This window comes from Tursiops truncatus, assembly GCF_011762595.2.
Source record: "Tursiops truncatus isolate mTurTru1 chromosome Y unlocalized genomic scaffold, mTurTru1.mat.Y SUPER_Y_unloc_2, whole genome shotgun sequence".
In the NCBI taxonomy this organism is placed as follows: Eukaryota; Metazoa; Chordata; class Mammalia; order Artiodactyla; family Delphinidae; genus Tursiops; species Tursiops truncatus.
Genome location: NW_022983137.1, coordinates 324957 through 346989, shown reverse-complemented (window position 1 = coordinate 346989; position 22033 = coordinate 324957). Strand labels below are relative to the sequence as shown.

The 22033-nt window shown below is 39.7% G+C and overlaps 1 protein-coding gene across 13 annotated transcripts in view; it reads right to left on the bottom strand.

Moving 5' to 3' along the window:
• Positions 1 to 11673, bottom strand: part of LOC117310661 (lysine-specific demethylase 6A-like) — a 165273-nt gene extending 153600 nt beyond the window's left edge. For 6 of the 13 annotated variants that reach the window (XM_033850361.2, XM_033850362.2, XM_033850359.2 and 3 more), the window contains exons 1-2: positions 11170 to 11667; positions 10914 to 10977 (exon numbers count right to left, since the gene is read on the bottom strand). In XM_033850361.2, the coding sequence (XP_033706252.1) occupies positions 10914 to 10977; positions 11170 to 11321 (216 nt within the window). In that variant the 5' untranslated portion in view covers positions 11322 to 11667. Of the gene's footprint in view, positions 1 to 10913; positions 10978 to 11169 lie in introns of all 13 variants that reach the window. The other 7 variants (XM_033850369.2, XM_033850368.2, XM_073799792.1 and 4 more) reach the window with 4 other exon arrangements.
• Positions 11674 to 22033: the final 10360 nt, after the last annotated feature.

Sequence of the window (22033 nt, the reverse complement as noted above, 5' to 3'; positions counted from 1 at the left end):
TCTATATATTGTATTCACAAAAACTTCAAAAGAGCTATTACAAACATATTCATAAATTAAACAAAATTGTGTTCAAAAAAATAAAACGTGCTCAAATTAATAAACACATGCAGAATCTAAACACAAAAGTCGTAAGAAAGCAGACAGAAATTAGAGCTAAAAATATTATTTTTATGAAAAGCTAAAGTTGATACGCTCAACAGAAAGTATGAAATAAGCAAAAGAGCCATTAAAATACATTTCATACATCAATATAACTGTCCAATCCAAAACAATTACAATACTTAACTTTAAAAAAAGAGCTTCTGACCCCTGTGGAGATAATGTCGAGCATTACCCTAGCTGTAATGAGAATCCCAGTGGAGAGGAAAAGGGTATAGAAAAATATTTCAAGTAATTACCACAGAAACTTCCCAACTTTTATTTCTTTTTTTAAAGATTTATTTATTGTTTATTATTATTTTTTATTTTGGCTGTGTCAGGTCTTAGTTGCAGCACACAGGATCTTTCGTGTGGCACACAGGCTCTTCGCTGTGGCCCACAGGCTTCTCTCTAGTTGTAGCATGTGGGTTTTCTCTTCCCTAGTTATGGCGCACAGGCTCCAGGTTGTGTGCTCTGTAACTGTGGCATGCGGGTTCCAAAGAACATCGGCTCTGCAGTTTGCAGCATGGGGGCTCTAGTTGAGGCGCACAAGCTCAGTAGTTGTGGCACTCAGGTGTGGGATCTTACCCCCTGGCCAGGGACCAAACCTTCATCTCCTGCATTGGAAGGTGGATTCTTTACCACTGGACCACCAAGGAACCCCGCAACTTTGATTTTTGAAAAATTAAGTACAGATCCAAGAAGCTAAAGAAAGTCCAGAGACTAAAGCTAAACAGAACTAGACGTAGGTGTATCCACAGGCAAACTGTTAACAGCCAAAAACAAATCAAACATCTTTAAACCAACAACAGAAAAATGACTTACTGTGTTGAGAGGCAGAAAATGATCTCATTACTGGCTGGCTTTTCATCATTAAAACCGGAGATCAGAAGGCAGTGCAATGACATATTCCATGTTTAGAACTGATACCTACCACACAAGTAATGTGTCGTAAAGGCAGGAGGAACATCAACAAAATGTACTATAGTAGTCCACCCTTACAGTTGGGGGATATGTTCCAAGACCCCAGGGGATGTCTGAAGCCTATATACACAACTGACCCTTGAACAATGCAGGGGTTAGGGGCACCAATACCCAAGTAGTCAAAAATCCAAGTATGAGTTCACCATCAGTTGGCCCTTCCTAACACAAGTTCTGCATCCTCAGTTCTGTACTCAAGGATTCAACCAACTTCCATTCATGTACCACTATAGTATTATACATATTAACTGTGTAAAAAAGAATTAAGTGGACTCTGTAGTTCAAACTTATGTTTTTCAAAGGTTTACTGTACTATGGTTTTTTCCCAATACCATACATAACAAACATTGAAATTTGGATATTTTCTTACTGTGCCTAATTTATAAACTGCTGGAGTCACTACTTTTCTGCTTTGGGGCCATTAATAAGTAAAATAAGGGTTACTTGAATATAATTACTAGGGCAGTCAATCTGATAACTGAGAGGGCTACTAAGTGAACTATGGGGTGGGTGGCATTTACAGCATGGATACATTGGACAAGGGATGATTCACATCCTGGACAGGAGGTAGCAAGACAGGGAGAGATTTCATCGTGCTACTCAAAACAGCACACAATTTAACACTGATGAATTATTTCTGGAATTTCTCATTTACTTTTGGATTGCAGCTGACTGGGGGTAACTTGAGACCAGAGAAGCAAAACCAAGAATAAGCAAGGGGTTACTGTATTCATAACAGGTAAAACTGAAAATAACCCAATGTTCATCGAAGGATAAATAAATAACCAGAATGTGGCATATCCACATAATGGAATATTAGCCACAAACAAGAATGAAGTACTGATACATGATATACAACATAGATGAACCTTGCAAACCTATGCTAACTGAAAAAAAACAGACACAAAAGGCCACATATTGTTTGTTTCTTAAGGGGTGAGCAGAGAAGGGCCATGGGTAGCAATTGCTGGAATTGTTTGGTGGGTGATGATGAAAATGTCCAAAATCAGGTAACAGTACAACCACACATTTTGAATGTACTAATATTAAGCATTAAACTGTACAGATTTAAAGTATTAAAGTGGTGAATTTTATACTATGTGAATTTAACTTCAATAAATTTTAAAAGATACAACTAAAAAAACAACAAACAAGGAGGGGGGCTTCCCTGGTGGCGCAGTGGTAGAGAGTCCGCCTGCCGATGCAGGGGACGCGGGTTCGTGCCCCGGTCTGGAAGATCCCACATGCCGCGGAGCGGCCGGGCCTGTGAGCCATGGCCGCTGAGCCTGCACGTCCGGAGCCTGTGCTCCGCAATGGAACAGGTGACAGCGGTGAGAGGCCCACGTACCACCAAACAACAACAACAACAACAACAAGGAGGGACTTCCCTGGCGGCACAGTGGGTAAGACACGGCATTCCCAATGCAGGGGGGCCCGGGTATGATCCCTGGTCAGGGAACTAGATCCCACATGCATGCCGCAACTAAGAGTTCACATGCCACAATTAAGGAGCCCATGTGCTACAGCTAAGGAGCCAGTGAGCCACAACTAAGGAGTTCACCTTCAGCAACTAAGACCAAGTGCAACCAATTAATTAATTAATTAATTAATTATTTACAGGAATAAAAAATGAGAGAGACAGGAAGCAAATAAAGGAGTCTACGTATCCTTAAGTTGAGACTAAATGTGAACAGTATACACATTCCAAACAAATGTCAGAGATGCCAGACTGGACCTGGGAAAGAGCCAACTACAGCATGTCTGTAAAAGATAACTCTGAATCCAAGCAAAAAGTAGGGAAATGGTAAACTATGAAAACAAAAGCGCTTAAGACTATGCGCTTCCACTGCAGGGGGCGCAGGTTTGATCCCTGGTCCAGGAAGTTCCACATGCCATGCAGTGCAGCCAAAAAAAGGAAAAAAAAATGTGGAAAACAACTGGTTCCTCAAGATTTAACTCAGAATTACCGTATGACTCAGCAAATCCACTTCTAGGTATATATAAAATCTGTACTCCTGGGTATTGACTAATACAGTCTTTAAGGTGTATTTTAAGTTATATACGGCCATGTTAAAAAAGGGGAGATGGGGTGGGAACATAATGTAAATCAGCCCTGGAATATGGGTCCAAGATGACCATTATTAAATATTCCCAAGTATCCTTCCAAAAATCTGTCAGAGAACTTCTTAAACTGATCAATGAATACTCGTTAAAAAGTCTCAAGATAAAAAACTATAGCATAAGTAAATATTACTACAAAATGACCCCAGAGAGGAACAGAGCCTAGAATAGATTATCCTTTAAGTTTCTAAGCGCTAAAATCTTAATTTTAAACTACGCTTTTTTTTTTTTTTACGCTTTTTAAAATAATATTAGAAAATGCTTCAATATGCTCTAAATCAAGAAAACAATTACCAAGAAACTCCTACTGAGAAAGAGCTATTCAAACTTTAATTTGTTAAACTGATCTTTACTGTGAACTTTTAAAGCACTTTATACTTTCCTTCTTCACTGACATTCTGGGGTCTTTGTCTTACAACACTTAAGGGGTAACAAGCTCAACATAATGAAAGGTAGCAGAATACGCCACCCCAAAAAAGCCTCTTTGGCATAGATAGGATTATTCTGAAGTGTTTACTCTTGAGAAGCCACAGACCCAAAAGTATCTCTAAAAATGGAGTAGAGTTCCAGTTGTAAACATAAGGAACATTTACATTTATAAGGGAAAACAACACTCTAAGGATGTCTCCCTTTTGGTACCAGGAAGAGACAGAAGACTCTAAATCACAAGAAACTATCATCAACAGACAGAACCCAGATTTAAATCTACGTGACAACCTTAACCTCAGTTTCCATGCTTTTCCCTCTTAACTTGCCTCCCACCCCCAACATCTTTTTTGCCTTAATCTGTAAATGGTATTTAAGATGGTGGCTTGGGCCATTTTGGAGTTATTCAATTTTCCTGGGTATCTGTCATGTATACAGGAGGTACACATGTTATCAAACTCCTTTTTTCTCCTGTTAATTTACCTTTTATTACAAAGGAATTTCAGCCAACAACCTAGAAGAGTAGAGAGAAAAGGATTTTTCCTCTCCTACAGTAGGCAGAAATATCTATTATCTCTATAGATTAAAAAAATCTTGCACTTATCACACTTTAGTTTTTATTGCTCTGACTTATTATCTCAATTTATAAGCGAATCATTTGAAGATTCAATGTAAGTTCACAGATGGCAATCATTAAATAACCTACATTAACAACATTCTGTAGGGAAATCCCTTGTGGTCCAGTGGTAGGACTCGGCAGTAGTTAGGACTGCCTTGGCCCGATTGAAATCGGTCAGGGAACTAAGATACTGCAAGCCGTGTGGCATTGCCAAAACAAACAAACCCCACAGCCTGTAAACATGTGCAGGTAGGCCTTAATTTGTCGACTCAAAGTTATAAGTAAATTAGCCCTCTGGACACCTCACTGCAAAAATATTAGTATCGTTTATTTAGCATGAGTTGCAAATATCTCAAAGCATCACAAGATGCGATGCAAAAACAAACTTTAAAATAAAAAATCATGTAACCAATGTAAAAAAAAAGTCTGCACTGATTCCATAATTGGCCAAGCACTAAAACTTCATTTTTGTTTAATGAGTGAAGCCTTACAAATTTTATGACCCAAGTCACAACAATTCCTATCAGACAGAACAGTTTTATTCATACCTTAACAAGAGTGTCAAATATTCCCCACTTTATTCAATTCTAAAAGGATCTACTTTGGGAATTCCCTGATGCCACAGTGGTTAAAAATTAGCCTGCCAGTGCAGGGGTAAGGGTTCCATCCCTGCTCCAGGAAGATCTCACATGGCTTGGAGCAACTAAACCTCTGCACCAAAACTACTGAGCCTGTACTCTAGAACCCGTGAGCCACACCTACTGAGACCGTGTGCTGCAACTACTGAAGCCCTAGTGCCCAGAGCCCACACTCTGCCACAAGAGAAGCCACCACAATGAGAAGCCCCTGCACCTCAGCGAAGAGTAGCCCCTACTCGCTGCAACTAGAGAAAGCCCACACACAACAACAAAAACCCAAAAGCAGCCGAAATAAATAAAATAAATAGAGCAATTTCATTTTTAAAAAGAAAAGCTGAAATTAAGGAAGCTTCCACTGGGACCTCCCTGGTGGCACAGTGGTTAAGAATCCACCTGCCAAAGCAGGGGACACGGGTTCGAGCCCCACTCCAGGAAGATCCCACATGTCACGGAGCAACTAAGCCCATGCACCACAACTACTGAGCCTGCTCTCTAGAGCCGGCAAGCCACAACTACTGACCCCGAGCGCCACAACTATCGAAGCCTGTGTGCCTAGAGCCTGTGCTCCGCAACAAGGGAAGCCACCGCTATAAGAAGTCCGTGCACTGCAACAAAGAGTAGCCCCTGCTCACCGCAATTACAGAAAGCCCATGCACAGTGATGAAAACCCAACGCAGCCAAAAATAAATTCATTAATTAATTTTTTTAAAAAAAAGAAAGTTTCCATTTATAACCTGCCAGTTCTAAATTGTGCCCAAATATGAAAACACTTCCTATAATCTCTTCTGGTCTTTATGACTAGTGTTATACCAAAATTTTATACTAACATTCCTACATAATGCCTAGGCAAAACTTTGTCTAGTAACGTGCACTGAAACTATAATGGTTTAGAATACAACTTTCCTAACAAGAAAATAATTTTTAATGCCTCAAATTAAAGACAATTTCTAAATAGCAAAACATGACGTTTCTATTGTCACTTTTTTTAACCCAAACAACTTTCTTAAAATGGAAATGAATATAGGGAATTCCCTGGTGGTCCAGTGGTTAGGATTTGGCACTTTCACTGCTGTGGGCCGCCCCACTTCCGTCCCTCACTTGCTGAGTTCAATCCCTAGTCAGGGAGCTAAGATTCCAAAAGACACAAGACTTGGCCAAAAAAAAAAAAAAAAAAAAAAGGAAATTAATATATGCTTAAATGTCAACAAACAGAAAATACATATAATGTAAGGGTACCTTAAATATCACCACTGAAATATTACTGTATAAAAAGCCACTTCTGAAACCATTTTAATAAATTTTTCTCCATGCATTAAGATCAAATCTAGAAAAATGAATGCTTCAATTTTTTTTTATAAATTTATTTATTTTACTTATTTATTTTTGGGTGCATTGGGTCTTCTTTGTGGTGCATGGGTTTCTCATTGTGGTGGCTTCTCTTGTTGCAGAGCACGGGCTCCAGGCCCACGGGCTTCATTAGTTGTGGCGTGCAGGCTCAGTAGTTGTGGCTCACAGGCTCACTAATTGTGGCTCCCAGGATCTAGAGAGCAGGCTCAGTAGTTGTTGCACACGGGCTTAGTTGCTCTGCAGCACGTGGGATCTTCCCGGACCAGGGCTCAAACCCATGTCCCCTGCACTGGCAGGCGGATTCTTAACCACTGCACCACCAGGGAAGCCCTTCAATCAATTTTAAACCACTTCCATTATGCAAAAACTTTTAAATGCCAACTCTTCTAAAACTATCCTTCAGGGCAAAAAGCACACATTGTTTTTGGTGGTGGTGTTTAAATATGTATGTATGTATGATTTATTTATTTGGCTGCACCAGGTCTTAGTTGCGGCATGCAGGATCTTTGTGGTGGCATGCAGGTGTGAGGGCTCTTAGTTGTAGCATGTGGGATGCAGGATCTAGTTCCCTGACCAGGGATGGAACCCGGGCCCTCTGCATTGGGAGCATGGAGTCTTAATTCTACTGGACCACCAGGGAAGTCCCACACATTGTTGAATACTAAACAAACTACAACTTCCCTACTAATTCTTTTACTGGTTAACATAATTACTCCAAAAAAGCAAAATTTCAATAACACTATGTAGATCAGGGGTCCCCAACACCCAGGCCACAGACCAGTACTAGTCCTGGGCCTGTTAGGAACCAGGCCACAGAGCAGGAGGTGAGCTGCGGGCAAGTCTGAACCATCCTCCCACCCCAACCCCATGGAAAAACTGTCTTCCACAAAACCAGTGCTTCATGCCAAAAAGGTTGGGGACTGCTGCTGGAGATAAGACTAAAAACTGAGAAAGATACTTCTAAACAAACAACAGTAGCAATGGGTAACTCAGCAATAATCAGACTACATTCCCCCAGCATTCTTTTAAAGCAACACTATATTAGTAATATTCTGCCAACTAAAGAATGTCATTTGTCATCTGCCTCTACAAAGACTGAGCCACTAGCCATGGCAGCTGCTGACCTTCAACATCACGGAAAAGAGCTAAGGGTGGAGAAGAGGCATGAGGCACTCTGTGCTCTAGAAAAAGCTGGCAAAGCAGGGCTTCAGATAGTTCAGATATTTTCAGGAGAAAATTTTATAAACCCAATTTCTTGAATCTTCCCATACTTAGAAAAGCACTTAAATCATTAAGATATTTGTGCCTCATGAGTAGCCGTAAACCTTCTACCAAGATACATACTGACCTCCCCTCTTACCTATACAAAGCAGTTCCTCAGGACTGAGAGGCTGTATCCCCGGCTAGAGTCCTCAGTAAGGCCCCAAATAAAACTGAAACTCACAGCTCTCAGGCTGTGCATTTTTTATTTCAGTGGACAATTCTATTTCAACTCTATCCAACATAAAATCAATCTAAAACATTTTCTAAACTGCAAGGAAAGTCACTGTTAATTTCTGTTAAAAGGCCTGGTTAATTAAAATACACCCATTTAAAAATAAGTTGAAATATGGGTATTCCCTGACAGTCCAGTGGTTAGAACTTCATGCTTTGACTGCAGGGAGCCCGGGTTTACTAAGATCCTGCATGCCACATGTTGCAGCCAAAAAAAAAAAAAAATGTTGAAATATACATTACCGTAAGATTAAATGTTAGCACCGGTTAAACTGCAACCTAGTTAAGGTCATGTGACAGTTCAAAAATTTTGATTAAGTAATGACTAGCTGTTTACAGCTTATTTTTAAAGTATTACTAAAAGCAATACATTACTAATTTATTTTTCAATCTAAAATCCTGAACACTGTATATTATGGCAATCCTTTAAAAATTCTTATATTTCACAGTTTTAAGCGTCTATTATTAAACAATTCTAATGGTACGTAACAACATTTACACTTAAAAATTTTTTTTCAAAGACAGAGAAGCTAACCATTGGGAGAAAGCACCCTTGAAGACTAGGGAAGTTGAGAGAAAAGAGCCTAATTTAAACACAGGCTTTGAGGAAATATGTCCAACTTGTCAAGCTGCGCACATTCAATACCAGCAGTTTTAGTTTATGCCAATTATAACTCAACAAAGCTAGAAAGGGAGGGAGAGATGGATCCATGAGTTTGCTCACATAGCCCAGAATATTTCGCTGCACTTAAGTTATTTTTTTTTTTTTCGGTACGTGGGCCTCTCACTGTTGTGGCCTCTCCCCTCGCGGAGCACAGGCTCCGGACGCGCAGGCTCAGCGGCCATGGCTCATGTGGGATCTTCCCGGACCAGGGACACGAACCCGCGTCCCCCGCCTCGGCAGGCGGACTCTCAACCACTGTGCCACTAGGGAAGCCCCTGCACTTAAGTTACTTTAATATTAAGGTTAATGAGTCTTCATTAGGAAGAGGCAGGAATTCACAAGTCATAAAATTAAATGTTAATCAAGTTAATTTTTTATTTCCATTTCACTCAAAACATTTACAGTAGTTTAACAAAACAAAACATTACTCAAGCATTTTATGAAGCTACAAATCTTCCAGACACAATGAAAGTTCAAGCCTTCTCACTATTAAAATGTTACTGTAATTTGAGAAAGACATGCTCACCTTCACAATTAATAATTGAAGACAGTTCCTTAAAATTTAAACCCAATACTGCACAGTATCTTAACAGTTCATACCAAATTCCTATCCAACATTTAGCACCACTAATTGAGAATTTATCTGAACTCATGCATACGGATATTTAAAGTTCTGAACACATAAAACATCACAATACTTTTTTTCTTCATTATCATAACCAAAGTAATAGATTTGCCCATTCTTTTCCAAATTACCGTCAGTATACTCAACTTGACCAACCTTGAGTTAAACTATCAAGTCACACTGCTATAAAATAACATTCTGGGAGCGTGGGAGGGAGCGAGACTCAAGAGGGAAGAGATATGGAGATATACGTATATGTATAACTGATTCACTTTGTTATAAAGCAGAAACTAACACACCATTGTAAAGCAATTATACTCCAATAAAGATGTTTTTTTTAAAAAAAAGAAATTTAAATTAAACCACAATGAATACCACAGCACTCTCACTAGAATGAGTTAAATAAAATGCCTGAAAAAAAAAAAAATAACATCCCCCTAAGGTCAGAATTTTTTCAGTCATAACTTTGAAAATAAAATACATACTCAATTTTTTTAAAAAACAACAATCACTGCTGCTTAAATCATATCAGAGCTAATCAATATTTATTTTGCCAGTGATCATTTTAATGGAGCAACTATTACCTACATGATGGAAGTTTAATTCAAGTTTTATCAAATGGACTAGATTTAGTGAAAAAAAATTACAGTTGTTTGTGATCATTATTTGCCTTCAAAACAAATACAAAAACGAGATTACAGGTAAAAGAAAGTTGATTACACAAATTCAAACTAAAGATAAGAATCATGGCAGGAAAAACATCTTAAAATGAAAATTACTTAATATTTCCTTTTCAATTGCATTACAAACTATGAGAAATCCACAGCTATCGATTTCAGCTAGAAAAAAATATCTAATGGAAGCAATATTTGTTGCACAATTACCAACTTTTATGAACCAACTGACAACAGAAAATATTTTAACCAAATTTTGCTCAGGAGACAGAAAATGCCAGAGACTGAAAACTAGAGGGCCTTTTGTGCAATCATTTACATAAGATTAACTAAATGGGCTACAGCACAGTCAATGTTTATGAATGCTGCTGTAAAGCTTGGTAACGATACAAGAACTCTACTTTTAAACAATAGTGCTTAGTTTTTATTAAGCACCATCGAGCTACACAAGCCGACGCGAAAGCCTACTCATTGCTACTCTTTCCCTGTTTTTATCTCCTCCCTCCCTCAAAGCTCGCCTCGTCATTTCTCCACCCACTATTTCCCGCCATCTTGGCCGACAGGAGCAGCCATTAACTAAATGACAATCTCAACAACTTTTCACACAAACAGGGAAAGCTCCCTGGTTCCAGAAACAATACGATCATAAAATGGCATTCACAGCAATATTCTCTGCAGCTAGACCCAAACAAGTAAACAAATCACTTAACTTCAGATCAAACACGTATCAATCAGTATATTGTTCAAATACCCAATTTAAACTCTTGACCGCTCTAAAGTACCTTGTTCTGAGAACAAGGATATAAGAAAGCTTAAAACGCTAAGCTAAAATTAGACGTCAAAGAAAAAACTGCAAAAGAAAAACACACCGCAAATGATATAACACTCTTAAAATTTTTAAACTGCACACATTCAGGATCTTGTGATGCTAAAATTCAGACATAATTTGAATTTTCTAACGAAAATGCCCCCAAACAACTGCTAACGCCTGGTCACAAAGCGCGGCCCTCTGTGCTTCTCAGGTTACGACTCAGAATTTCGCAAGGCAGTAAGTGAAGTCTTTTTTGCAAAAATAATTTTTCACTTGCGACCACAGCGAGCTCTGACCCGCCTCAGAGGAGCCGCGGGAGCCAAAGCCCACAGAGAGTGAACGAAGAACACTGTAGGTCCGAGGATGCCTTACCTTGACCAATAGGGTCTTAGTCCTGGCGCCATCTTCGTGAAGGCTCACGAACCCAAAGAGTCGACTATGGGAAGAAATACACGCGACTTGTTAACGCTCGGGTAAAGCCACTGACCCGTCCCTTCCTGACCCCAAGGCTCCGACAGCAGCGACCGCTGCCTGGGGGCCGCCACCGGAGGCAACCCGAGCTCAGGTCTCCCAGAACAGCGGCTCCAGCCCGTGCGGAGGCACCTGGGTGAATGACTGCGGTCCGTACCTGTCCAGTCCACTGAGTGTCTCGCTCTCTTCTGCTGTCAAGCTGAGGGACCCCTCCTTGGTCTCGCTGCTCGGTTTTACCGCCGCCATTTTCTTTCCCTCATCACCAAAAGCAGCGGCGGCAGTAGCTACCGACACTCCGCAAGATTTCATATAAACGCAATAAATGTAAAACTCCCAACGCTGAAACCTACCAACCCCCAGTCCAGAGCTCGAAAAGACGCCCTAACCTCGAGAGACTGGCAAACTAACTTTACCACAACCACCTTCTCCAATACAGGTGGCGGCGACGAAAAATCCCAAGGTGACAGCAAAAGCAGGGAATGCGGAGCTAGGCTCCGGGAGTCACATCGCGGGGTTCGCGGTGACAGCAGAAAAAGCGGAACCTCGCTGTAATGGAAGAATTTCTTAGAAACATAAACTTCGCCAGCACCAGCACAAAGTTGTTTTAACCGTATCACAGGGCGAAAGCCAAGTCGCCGTCACGTCAGCACCCCCAAAGCCGGGCGCCGCCAATTGACGCGAACGATTCTTTTCACATGACCTTTGTTGACTTACGTCAGTTGTGGCTCCACAAAACTTGCTAGATACCAGAGGCCGCCCCAACCAAGGACCGGAAGGGGAGGAAATTCCCGCTGGTAATTGGTTAGCTGACGCGTCAGTTGCGAAAAGAGTAGTCACCAGATTTAGCAAAACGTTCGGGTGATTAAATTACGCTCTTGTTGAAAAGGGAGGCTCCAGGCCTCGCTACTCTGTAGCCCAGATGACCGAGGAAGGCAGTGGTGGCGAATGATGAGATCAGGGAGTGCGTCCTCGAGGCGGACTTAAGTGCGCCTCGAGTACGGATAGATCTCCTTTACCTGTCCCTTAGCACGAGGTATTACATGGCGGTGGGACTCCTCAGGGGCTGGTTCACATTATTTGCAACTAGTGTATGTAACTGATCTCCGCTCCCAGAACCGGAGACTTTTGTCATCTCTGGGAAATAACGACCCCGCGGCCCGGACTCTCCCTGCCCCGTTTCCTTTCAACCTTGTGGTAACAGAAGAGGTTAAGGACCTTAAGATTCCAGCCCACGTGCCAGTCGGGACGGAATGAATAGTCTTCCCTGCGGTCTCCTGGGCCCACCCAATGGCACTCCACACACTATTGCTGTTTACTGCACTTATCCCAAAGTGGGGCGTTAATCCGAGCTGCTGTAAATAAATACTATAGTTGTGAGAAAAACTAGGCCTCTGTAAAAATTACTCTTTTCCAAAGGAAAGTTGCATAATAATATTTCATGTAACAGATCTTTTACAGCTGTACCTCCACTCGTTAAGGGTAGAAAAATGCTATTTTTTAATAGGTATCTTAAGAAATACCTGATTTTATTTGTTTGTGTAAATAAATTTCCCTTGGTCTAAAATAGGCTGCGCCACCAGGGTATTGCTGAAGCTTGTGTCATTGACATAAATAAGCATCAATAAGAGAACTAAATACTGATTTGTAATTGAAAAGTGGTAGAGGGCTTCCCTGGTAGCACAGTGGTTAAGAATCCACCTGCTAAGCAGGGGACACTGGTTCAAGCCCTGGTCAGCAAAGATCCCACGTGCCATGGAACAACTCCGCCTGTGTGCCACAACTACTGAGCCTGAGGTCTAGAGCCTGTGAGCCACAACTACTGAAACCCATGCGCCTAGAGCCCATGCTCTGCAACAACAGAAGGCACCACAATGAGAAGCCCATGCACCGCAACGAAGAGTTGATCCCCGCTCACTGCAACTGGAGAAAGCCCACGCACAGCAACGAAGACCCAAAGCAGCCAAAAATAAATAAAGTAAATAAATTTATTTTTTTAAGTGATAAAGAGCGAAGAGTGAGCAGACTTTCAGTTTGACATTTTTGCTGTAAAAACAATTTGCTTTTTGTTCTAAGCTAGAATCTTTTGAGGTGCAGGTTTATGGACAATAATAAATGGTGTGATCACTTTATTTCTAGTAGCTAGAAAGATAGTCAATTATGGGTTGCCCTGTGTTACTGGGGTTATAGGTTGGTCCCATTTTTTATGGTTCCTTTCCATTTTTACTGCAATTCCTTGAAGGATTGGTCAAGTATCCTATTATACTTCTATTTTAAAAAAGGGGGTGGGGGAGGGAAGAGGAAAGAAAGGAAGGGTAACCTTTAATATAAACGGTATTCCAGTAAGTAATACCAAATAGATGATTACTGCTTTTCTCAGCTTTTGGTTTTCCTTTTTCTTCTCTGTCCAACAAGCACACTTTTCTCTAATTACATGTTTTCTAACCTTCTCTGCCTTCTTTTCATCATTGTTAACCTTTGTCTACCTGCTTTTGTTTATGGAATGGAGACTGCTAGTAACCCTAGCCCCTGAAAAGGTTCATACATGAACTCATTGACAAAGTTCCAGGAGATGGCAGCGTAATCTCCAAAAATGCTTTTGAGCAGCAGACAGTGACTTCCTATGCTCAGCGTTAAGGTACCAAGCTTTATAGTTGACAGCCAGCTGACATGCTTAGGCATCACTAACTGCTCCCTAACAGACCTGAATCTCTTCACCTCTTCAGGAGCAAAGTGTGTATGGTATCATCTCTAAATAAATCATGCTGCGAGAGTGAGACACTGATAGGCCTTTCAAAACCATAAAAGCAAGCATAGAAAATGAGCAAGTAGAAAACCATCTACAAATTTGGGGATTGTAGCCATCATTTCATTGGAGATGGAAGAAGTGCTCACGGAATTTTGTTAGCTGCCAGCAATAAAACAGGAAATGTTCAAAATAAATAGGTAATAATTTTTAAAATGCTTTCCAAAATTTTACTGTTTAATTCCATGATTTACTGAACATTTACCGAAAATAAATCTCCTATAGGCCACGCTGCTCCCATGTCACCCTTTCTTGGGAAGCTGTGTAAGTAAAGTCTGCAATAGAGAGGATGATTGCTATGAAATTTACCCAAATTTTTGCAGAGCTTACCAAGAGGCATTTGAGGCAGTCTAAAGGAACCCAGGAAGGCTCTTGCAAAAGAGGAGGTGGATAGGCAGGAGCTGTGGGTGGGCGTATGTGTTGCAGGCAGAGGCAAAAACATACCTGTAAAAACAGATAAGCCAGAGAATGTCAGGGTTCTGGTAAATTCAAGAATTTACTCAAAGGCTTCCCTGGTGGCGCAGTGGTTGAGAGTCCGCCTGCCGATGCAGGGGACACAGGTTCGTGCCCCGGTCCGGGAAGATCCCACATGCCGCGGAGCGGCTGGGCCCGCGAGCCATGGCCGCTGAGCCTGCGTGTCCGGAGCCAGTGCTCCGCAATGGGAGAGGCCACAACAGTGAGAGGCCCGCATACCGCAAAAAAAAAAAAGAATTTACTCAAGAACTTGAGTATGGCTGTAACCAAGAGAATGAAGAATCTTGATTCTGTAAATTAGGCAAGACCACGAAGAGTCTAGAATGGAACACTAAAGAATTATACCAGAGTTTATAGTGAGCTACTAATGGCTCTCAACCATTCTTTTAGTACTAAAAGGCAACTTGCACTGGAAAAATATAATGATGTGGTTATTGTTTCTTTTTTAAACAGAGGTTTCTTTTCAATGAGCTCAGAGCTGTCTCAGAGCTGGTACCATGCTCAGTAAGTATTGGCAAGTTGGCTGACAGATATTGCTAGATACCAAAACACTTTTTTTTTTTGCCTCAAAAAAATAGATACTCAGTTCTTTAAATATTAGGTTTGTCCCAAAATAATGTAAGGGCAATTCTCAGTGAACCAGAAAAAAACATACTGACATCATCTTTGTTCCTGCCTTGCAGAGTCTGCAACAAAGAGCAAGGGAGAGTAGGGGCAGCTGTCCCAAAATCTAAGGAGTGTTATTTTAATAACAAGACGAGAAGAAACAAAGATCCTTAAAAAAAAAAAAAAAAAAAAAAAAGCCTTTAAAATTCAGTTAGTTAGTTAGTTATATGTATATTTAGTAGAAAAAAATGACTGGAAGAAGGAAAGATAAGAGACCAGGCTGGTGATGAGGAAACTTATTATAGCATTTCTTTGGGGTGGGAAAATAAGTGTTGCATGAGAAGATTTGTAACCTATGTTTGTCCTTACAAAGTCAATAAAAATTAGTCCTGGCCTTCTTACTGGAATGACTTCAAAAATCAAAGGTAAATTGCTCTGATACATACAGAAAATGAGATTATGCAAAAGTATATAAAACACAAGGAAACAATCCCATTACAGTAAGCAAACAGTAAAATTAAATCCAATATCCTAGAATTTAAAGTTGTAAATGAAAAAATGTTGCCTGCCATATTAGTAAGCAAAGGATGTTGCTGCCATTTAGCCACTGCAGCTGCCCCCAGCAGTTTACTGCGATGGGAATCATGATGGGAAAGAACAGGATGCTGGCTCTATATAGTTAAGCTGCGTATCAAAGGAATGATTTCAGTGAGCCTAGACCCTCGCATCTTCTCGTACATAAAAAAGTGCTAACTCTGTTAACTTGAGATATTGCTTTTCTTTAATTAACACCAATCTTTTGATGTTCTCACTACTTGGTATCCTGGCTCTTCCCTTACCTCTTCAGAGCAGTCTTCAGAGGCTGCCTCCTGGGCTTGAGTCCTCAGGAAGTCTGCCCAATAAAACATAATTTTCAACTCTTAGGTTGTGCATTTTTTTTAAGTCAGCAAAGAGATAGAACTTTCTGCTAAAAAAGAAATGACGCCCCAGAATGGAATCCCTTGTGCTAAAACCCAGTCTTAAACCAAGACTTAATTGAGCTTCAGACTCTCTCAGGAATGTGACCTTTCATCATTCAGTCTGGAATTGCCTGGCCAGCACTAGTAAGATAATCAAACTGTTAGACTCCCACCTTCACCCACAGGAAGACAACCTTGCCTGAAATAATTCTTTTGTTTGTGACTTTCTTGTCTTTTGTTTGTGACTTTCCTGCCCCCTTCTGTCTTAAATAGCTTTCCTTTGTATTTGCTAGGTGGGATGCTGCTCAGTTAATGAATCCTTGAGTAAATCCACTAGGATCTTCAAGTTTTCTCAGTGAAATTTTCTCAGTTATTGGTTTAACATTTCCAAAGTGCTAACCAGATTCTAAAACAAGTATGTTTAAAATAAAGAAATATTTAAAATAAAGAAATTTTAAACATCAAAAAGACTTTAGATTGGATACGATTTCTTTTTTTTTTTTTTGCGGTACACGGGCCTCTCACTGTTGTGGCCTCTCCCGTTGCGGAGCACAGGCTCAGCAGTCAAGGCTTACGGGCCCAGCCGCTCCACGGCATGTGGGATCCTCCCGGACCTCCCGAACCCATTTCCCCTGCATCGGCAGGCGGACTCTCAACCACTGCGCCACCAGGGAAGCCCGAAAATCCTCATTTTTTGAATACCGTTTTCCAGTCGTGTGAATCAAATGCAACTCAAAAAGGGTTTTAACTGTCAGATGCACATGGAGAAAATGTGTGTGCTCTCACCAGGGAAGCCCACGATTACTTTTTTAAAAGAGAGTAAGATATTTTTAGAATGAGAATTTCACCCAAAGGAAATTATAGTCACAAAATTTAAGAAATGTACAAGTTATAAACAAGATTCTGGTTAATAATCTTAGTTAACTAAAGATTTTTAGTTAACTAAATAATTTTAGTTAACTAAAAAGTAAATTTAGGGATTAAAAGTAAATTTAGTAAAAAGTAAATTTAGTTAACTAATTTTAGTTAACTAAAAAGTAAATTTAGGGATTCCAAAGGCAGAATAACCTAGACACAGAAAATGAACCTGAATGGATCATTGATCTAAAGTTAAAAATGCAAAAGTATAAAAATTCTAGAAGGAATCATAGATAAAATTCTATGTGATCCTTGGTTTCATGATGAATTTTTAGATACAACACCAAAAAGTATAATGCATGAAATTAAAAAACTGATAAATTGATAAAAGTCCACACAAAAAACCTCCAAGTGAATGTTTATAATAGCCTTATTCATAAGCACTGAAAACTGGAATCAACTAAGATGCACTTTAATAAGTGAATGAATGAACCAGAAAGCTATAGGACATATATAAAATGGAATATTATTCAGCACTTAAAAAGGAATGAGTAGCCTTCCCTGGTGGCACAATGGTTAAGAATCCACCTGCCAATGCATGGGACACGGGTTCGAGCCCTGGTCTGGGAAGATCCCACATGCTGTGGAGCAACTAAGCCCATGCACCACAACTACTGAGCCTGCGCTCTAGAGCCCACGAGCCACAACTACTGAGCCCACATGCCACAACTACTGAGGCCTGCACGCCTAGAGCCTGTGCGCCGCAACAAGAGAAGCCACTGCAATTAGAAGCCCATGCACCGCAACGAAGGATAGACCCTACTCCCTGCAACTAGAGAAAGCCTGCCCAGCAACCAAGACCCAACGCAGCCAAAGGTTAATTAACTAATTATTAAAATTTTTTTAAAAAGGAATAAGCTATCAAGCAATGCATAGATGAGTCAAATTTCTATGGTAAAAGAATTCAGTATGGAAGGGCAACTTACTATATGATTGCACTTATATGACATTCTGGAAAAGACAAAACTACTCCCCAGGGGTTTGGAATAGGGAGAAGGTTGAACAGAGAAAACAGTGGGGTTATTTTTGGAGATGAAACTATTTTGTATAATTCTGTAAATGGTAGATAATGACACTATACATTTGTCAAAATTTACAGAATTTTGCAGCACAAAAGAAGAATCTTTATGTTAGTATATACACACACACAAATATTTAGGTGTCAGAAGAGGCTTGTGTGGAATGCAAAGTGCCAGGAAAGACTCTTAACTGTATTGCAAAAGTGTGAAACAACCACACTGAAGAGAGAAGACGGAATTGCTTCCTAAGTAACTTTGGAAATGAGGTGGGGTCTGTAAAAGTAAAGGCAAAAGGAACTGTACAGAAACAATGTACTGTAGTTGATAAAGTTGCTGCCCATGGGGATACGGGTTAACAATTTTGAAACCACTATATGGGTATACTGGAAATAAACAATTAAGCAAATAGATGGTGAAATAGTAGGCACCAGGGTCACTACTGGAGTGAGAGGTTACAGATAAGCAAAACGAGGCTTGAATGATCTCTATGATAATTGATTAGAGCTGGACACATAATTATGAACTTTTAACTTAATTCAAGGTATCTTAATAGGGATATAAAGTAATTGTAGATACAGGTATATGCACAACATAATTTTCACATATATATTTTCTTGCTGTATAAGGATAGGGCGACTACAAACAATGACTAGTAGCTATAGCACCCCCAGTACCTGGATCTTGGTTTCTAATATTATTCTCTAGTAAAAGGATATTTGACTCCTTGGAAAATTGGGTGATTGAAGACTGGGGCAGGAGATATATGAGACAATGAGATGAGTCTTGAATATCTAGCAGTAGCAAAAAGTAAAGAAGTGCTAAAATCAAAGATGAAAATATGTCAAAGAGACCCAGGAGCCAGCATAAAAAGTTGCCAATACTCTAAGCATGAACAATTTAAGCAATGAAGTAAATATAGTAGTATGGATTAAAACTCAAAATATTAAGTAAATATGAATCCATATTAATATAAATAAAAGATTAAATAAATAAATGTGGAAAAATAGACAAATCTGTGCAGATGAATTTTAAATAATGTATTGGAAATACTCTGACTTCAGGAACCTGGAATATTAACTCCATATTCTACTCTTTACTTGAACTGGTAACATGTCAACACAAGTAGACTGTGACAGGTTATGCATGTCAAATGTAGTACCTACAGCAACACCAAAAAAAAAACAAAAAACACTACATAAATCTACAAACTTATTTATAAATAAACCAAAATACAAGTCTAAGCGAAGTTCAAATCACATACTGTATAAATTGGTGTATATAACTTCTTGCAATGACAAATTTTAGAAATGAGAACGGATTAGTAGATACTGGGATGAGAAGTATGGTGGGTGTTCCTGTTTGGGAGTTGTGAGATGAAGATCTTTGTGGTGATAGAATACATTTTAAAAAAATATATATATATACTTTTTTTATACTTCTGTTATCTTGATTGCTGTCCTGGTTACACAAATCTACATGTATGATAAAATGGCATAGGGCTCTGTGCACATCAGTTACCCAGTTTTGATATTGTTCTATAATGTATGTAAAATGTATTCACTGGAAAACAGAATAAAGGGTACATCTATATCATTTTTATAACTTCCTGTACATTTATAATTATTTCAAAATAAAAAGTTTTAGAAATGAAACAAAAGGCCAGTACAAATTGTATTAAAACCTGAATTGAACATTCTTGCTATGTTTACAGTAGTATAATTTTGGGAGGAGGTACCACAAAGTTGTTCTATGTTTTAGTACTAGAAATGTCAAATATGGTACTGTCAGTTGATAGGTACTCAAATAGGTCTTCGATTAGTTCATAACTCCCAATTTTTCCTGATGTGATTTCTCCATAACTCTAAAGAATCATATTAACAAATGTATTTATCCCAAATATGGGTCAATGTTTGTTACCTCCTACAAGGCTAAGCAGTGAGATCCAAAAGATTCAGGTATACCACTACAGAATGGGGTATTACAGGGAACACCCCATTATAAAGAGAAAGCCACCTCCTTTCCCTTTATAAACCTTTCATATACTCTACCTCACAATTGTTATTATCACACTTAGGGTTTATTAAACCCTAAGTGTGTCAATATTCACACATTTAGTGTCAATATTCTAAAAACAAATACTATGTGGAATCCTCTTACTGTCTTTGTTAAAGACGGCAGAGTTAATGCAGTTTCATTTATTCTAGAAAAGTATGTCAAAGACTAGGAAAGATTTAGAGAATAGCAACAGTGTTCAATAGAATATACAGTAGAGATTTTTTTCCTTGGTGGGGGGTGGGGGTGGAACCAGATTATAGAATGCAAACAGCACATTTCTGGTAGTATGACATATTAGAAGCCCTGACTGAATATGCCAATTGAAAAACATAAAACACTGAAGAAAGTATTTTTAAAATCCTCTTAAAACATATTTTTGTGCTGCTCTGATAGTAGTAGGAATGTGCAGATCTCCAGCTTATCTGAAAAGTATCTCAAATTTAATAAGAGTATTTACCAGCAAATGTGCATCATGTGGAGAATTCCTCATCTCTATCAATGACAAATACAACCTTAATTGCTTAAGGAAATACGCTTGGAGATATCCTCAACAGTCTATCACACTTCATATTCAGTCAGGAGATACTGCTGTCTCTACCTTCAATCTACCTTCAATCTATCTGAATGTGGAGTGTTCCTATGAAACGTTTACTAGGCTGAAAACTGGAAAGAAAAGAAACAATTACATTAGGACATATGTTTTTAAAGGAGACACAGTATAAATGCAGACAAAGCATAGACGCTCACAGCACAGTTCAAAATTATAGCAGTTTGAGGACTTCTCTGGTGGCGCAGTGGTTGAGAGTCCGCCTGCCGATGCAGGGGATGCGAGTTCGTGCCCCGGTCCGCGAAGATTCCACATGCCGCGGAGCGGCTGGGCCCGTGAGCCATGGCCGCTGAGCCTGCGCGTCCGGCTCCGCAACGGGAGAAGCCACAACAGTGAGAGGCACGGGTTCGTTTCCCGGTCCGGGAGGATCCCACATGCCGCGGAGCGGCTGGGCCCGTAAACCACGGCCGCTGAGCCTGCGCGTCCGGAACCTGTGCTCCGCAACGGGAGAGGCCACAACAGTGAGAGGCCCGTGTACCGCCAAAAAAAAAAAAAAAAAAAAATCATCTGAGACCCGAAGGAGACAAATACAATCCACATTGGGCAGACCACAAGCAAGACTGGCCTAGGCGAGAGGAAGGGCATCGGGAAAGTTTTTTCACTAGAAGGAAAAGTTACCTTTAATTATCATCAGCTTCACTGAATCCCCACATTATTATTCATCTGTAATTTATTATTTACTAATTTTTAATATGAAAAACAGAGTTTTAAAACAGAGTATTAAAACAGAGTTTTAATATGAAAAACTCTGCTCTGTGGTGACCCAGATGGATGGGATGGCAGGGGGTGGGAGGGAGGTCCAAGAGGGAGGGGATATCTGTATATGTATAGCTGATTCGCTTTGTTGTACAGCAGAAAGTAACAACATGGTAAAGCAATTATACCCCAATTAAAAACAAATAGACTTGTATAACTGAACCTCTATGTTCCCATCACTGAACTTCAACAATTATCAGTATCTTGCTAATCCAACTTCACCTACATTTTTCTGTAAAAAGAAATCCCAGATTTCTTTTAGCTTTTTGTATGTCAGCATGTTCCTAAACTGATAAGGTCAAATTATTTGCTTACATTAACCTCAAGAAAATGGCTCAAATGTGAAGCACTAGTCATCAGGAAAATATCAATTAAAATAATTATCAATACACACCCACCTGAGTATCTAAAATTTAAACATTAAGCCAAAATATGGTGAGGGCATGGAGCAACCAGATCCCTAATACAACTGTGGAAGAAGTGTAAAACAAGAATAAATGCTTTAGTAAACTGTGAAAGATGGAGGTCATGCAATCCAATTCTAGTTTAGAACATATCCAGGAGATATGAACATGTCTTTCATAAAAGCTGACACATTCTATCCTGGACCAAACTCTACTTGTGCTCCTCTGAGCATTTTACAACTAGGCCTCAACTTTTGGACATCCATTGTTTGTCTCTGTATTGTCCAATTTTAACAAGAATCCTAAGTCAGTTTAGCCGAATCCAATCCTCAGTATCTGGTCACTCTCGATCAACAGGGTTATTTCCCCAACACCCACCCCCACCCCCCGGTGTTATCTAATTATTACCCTAAATCCACC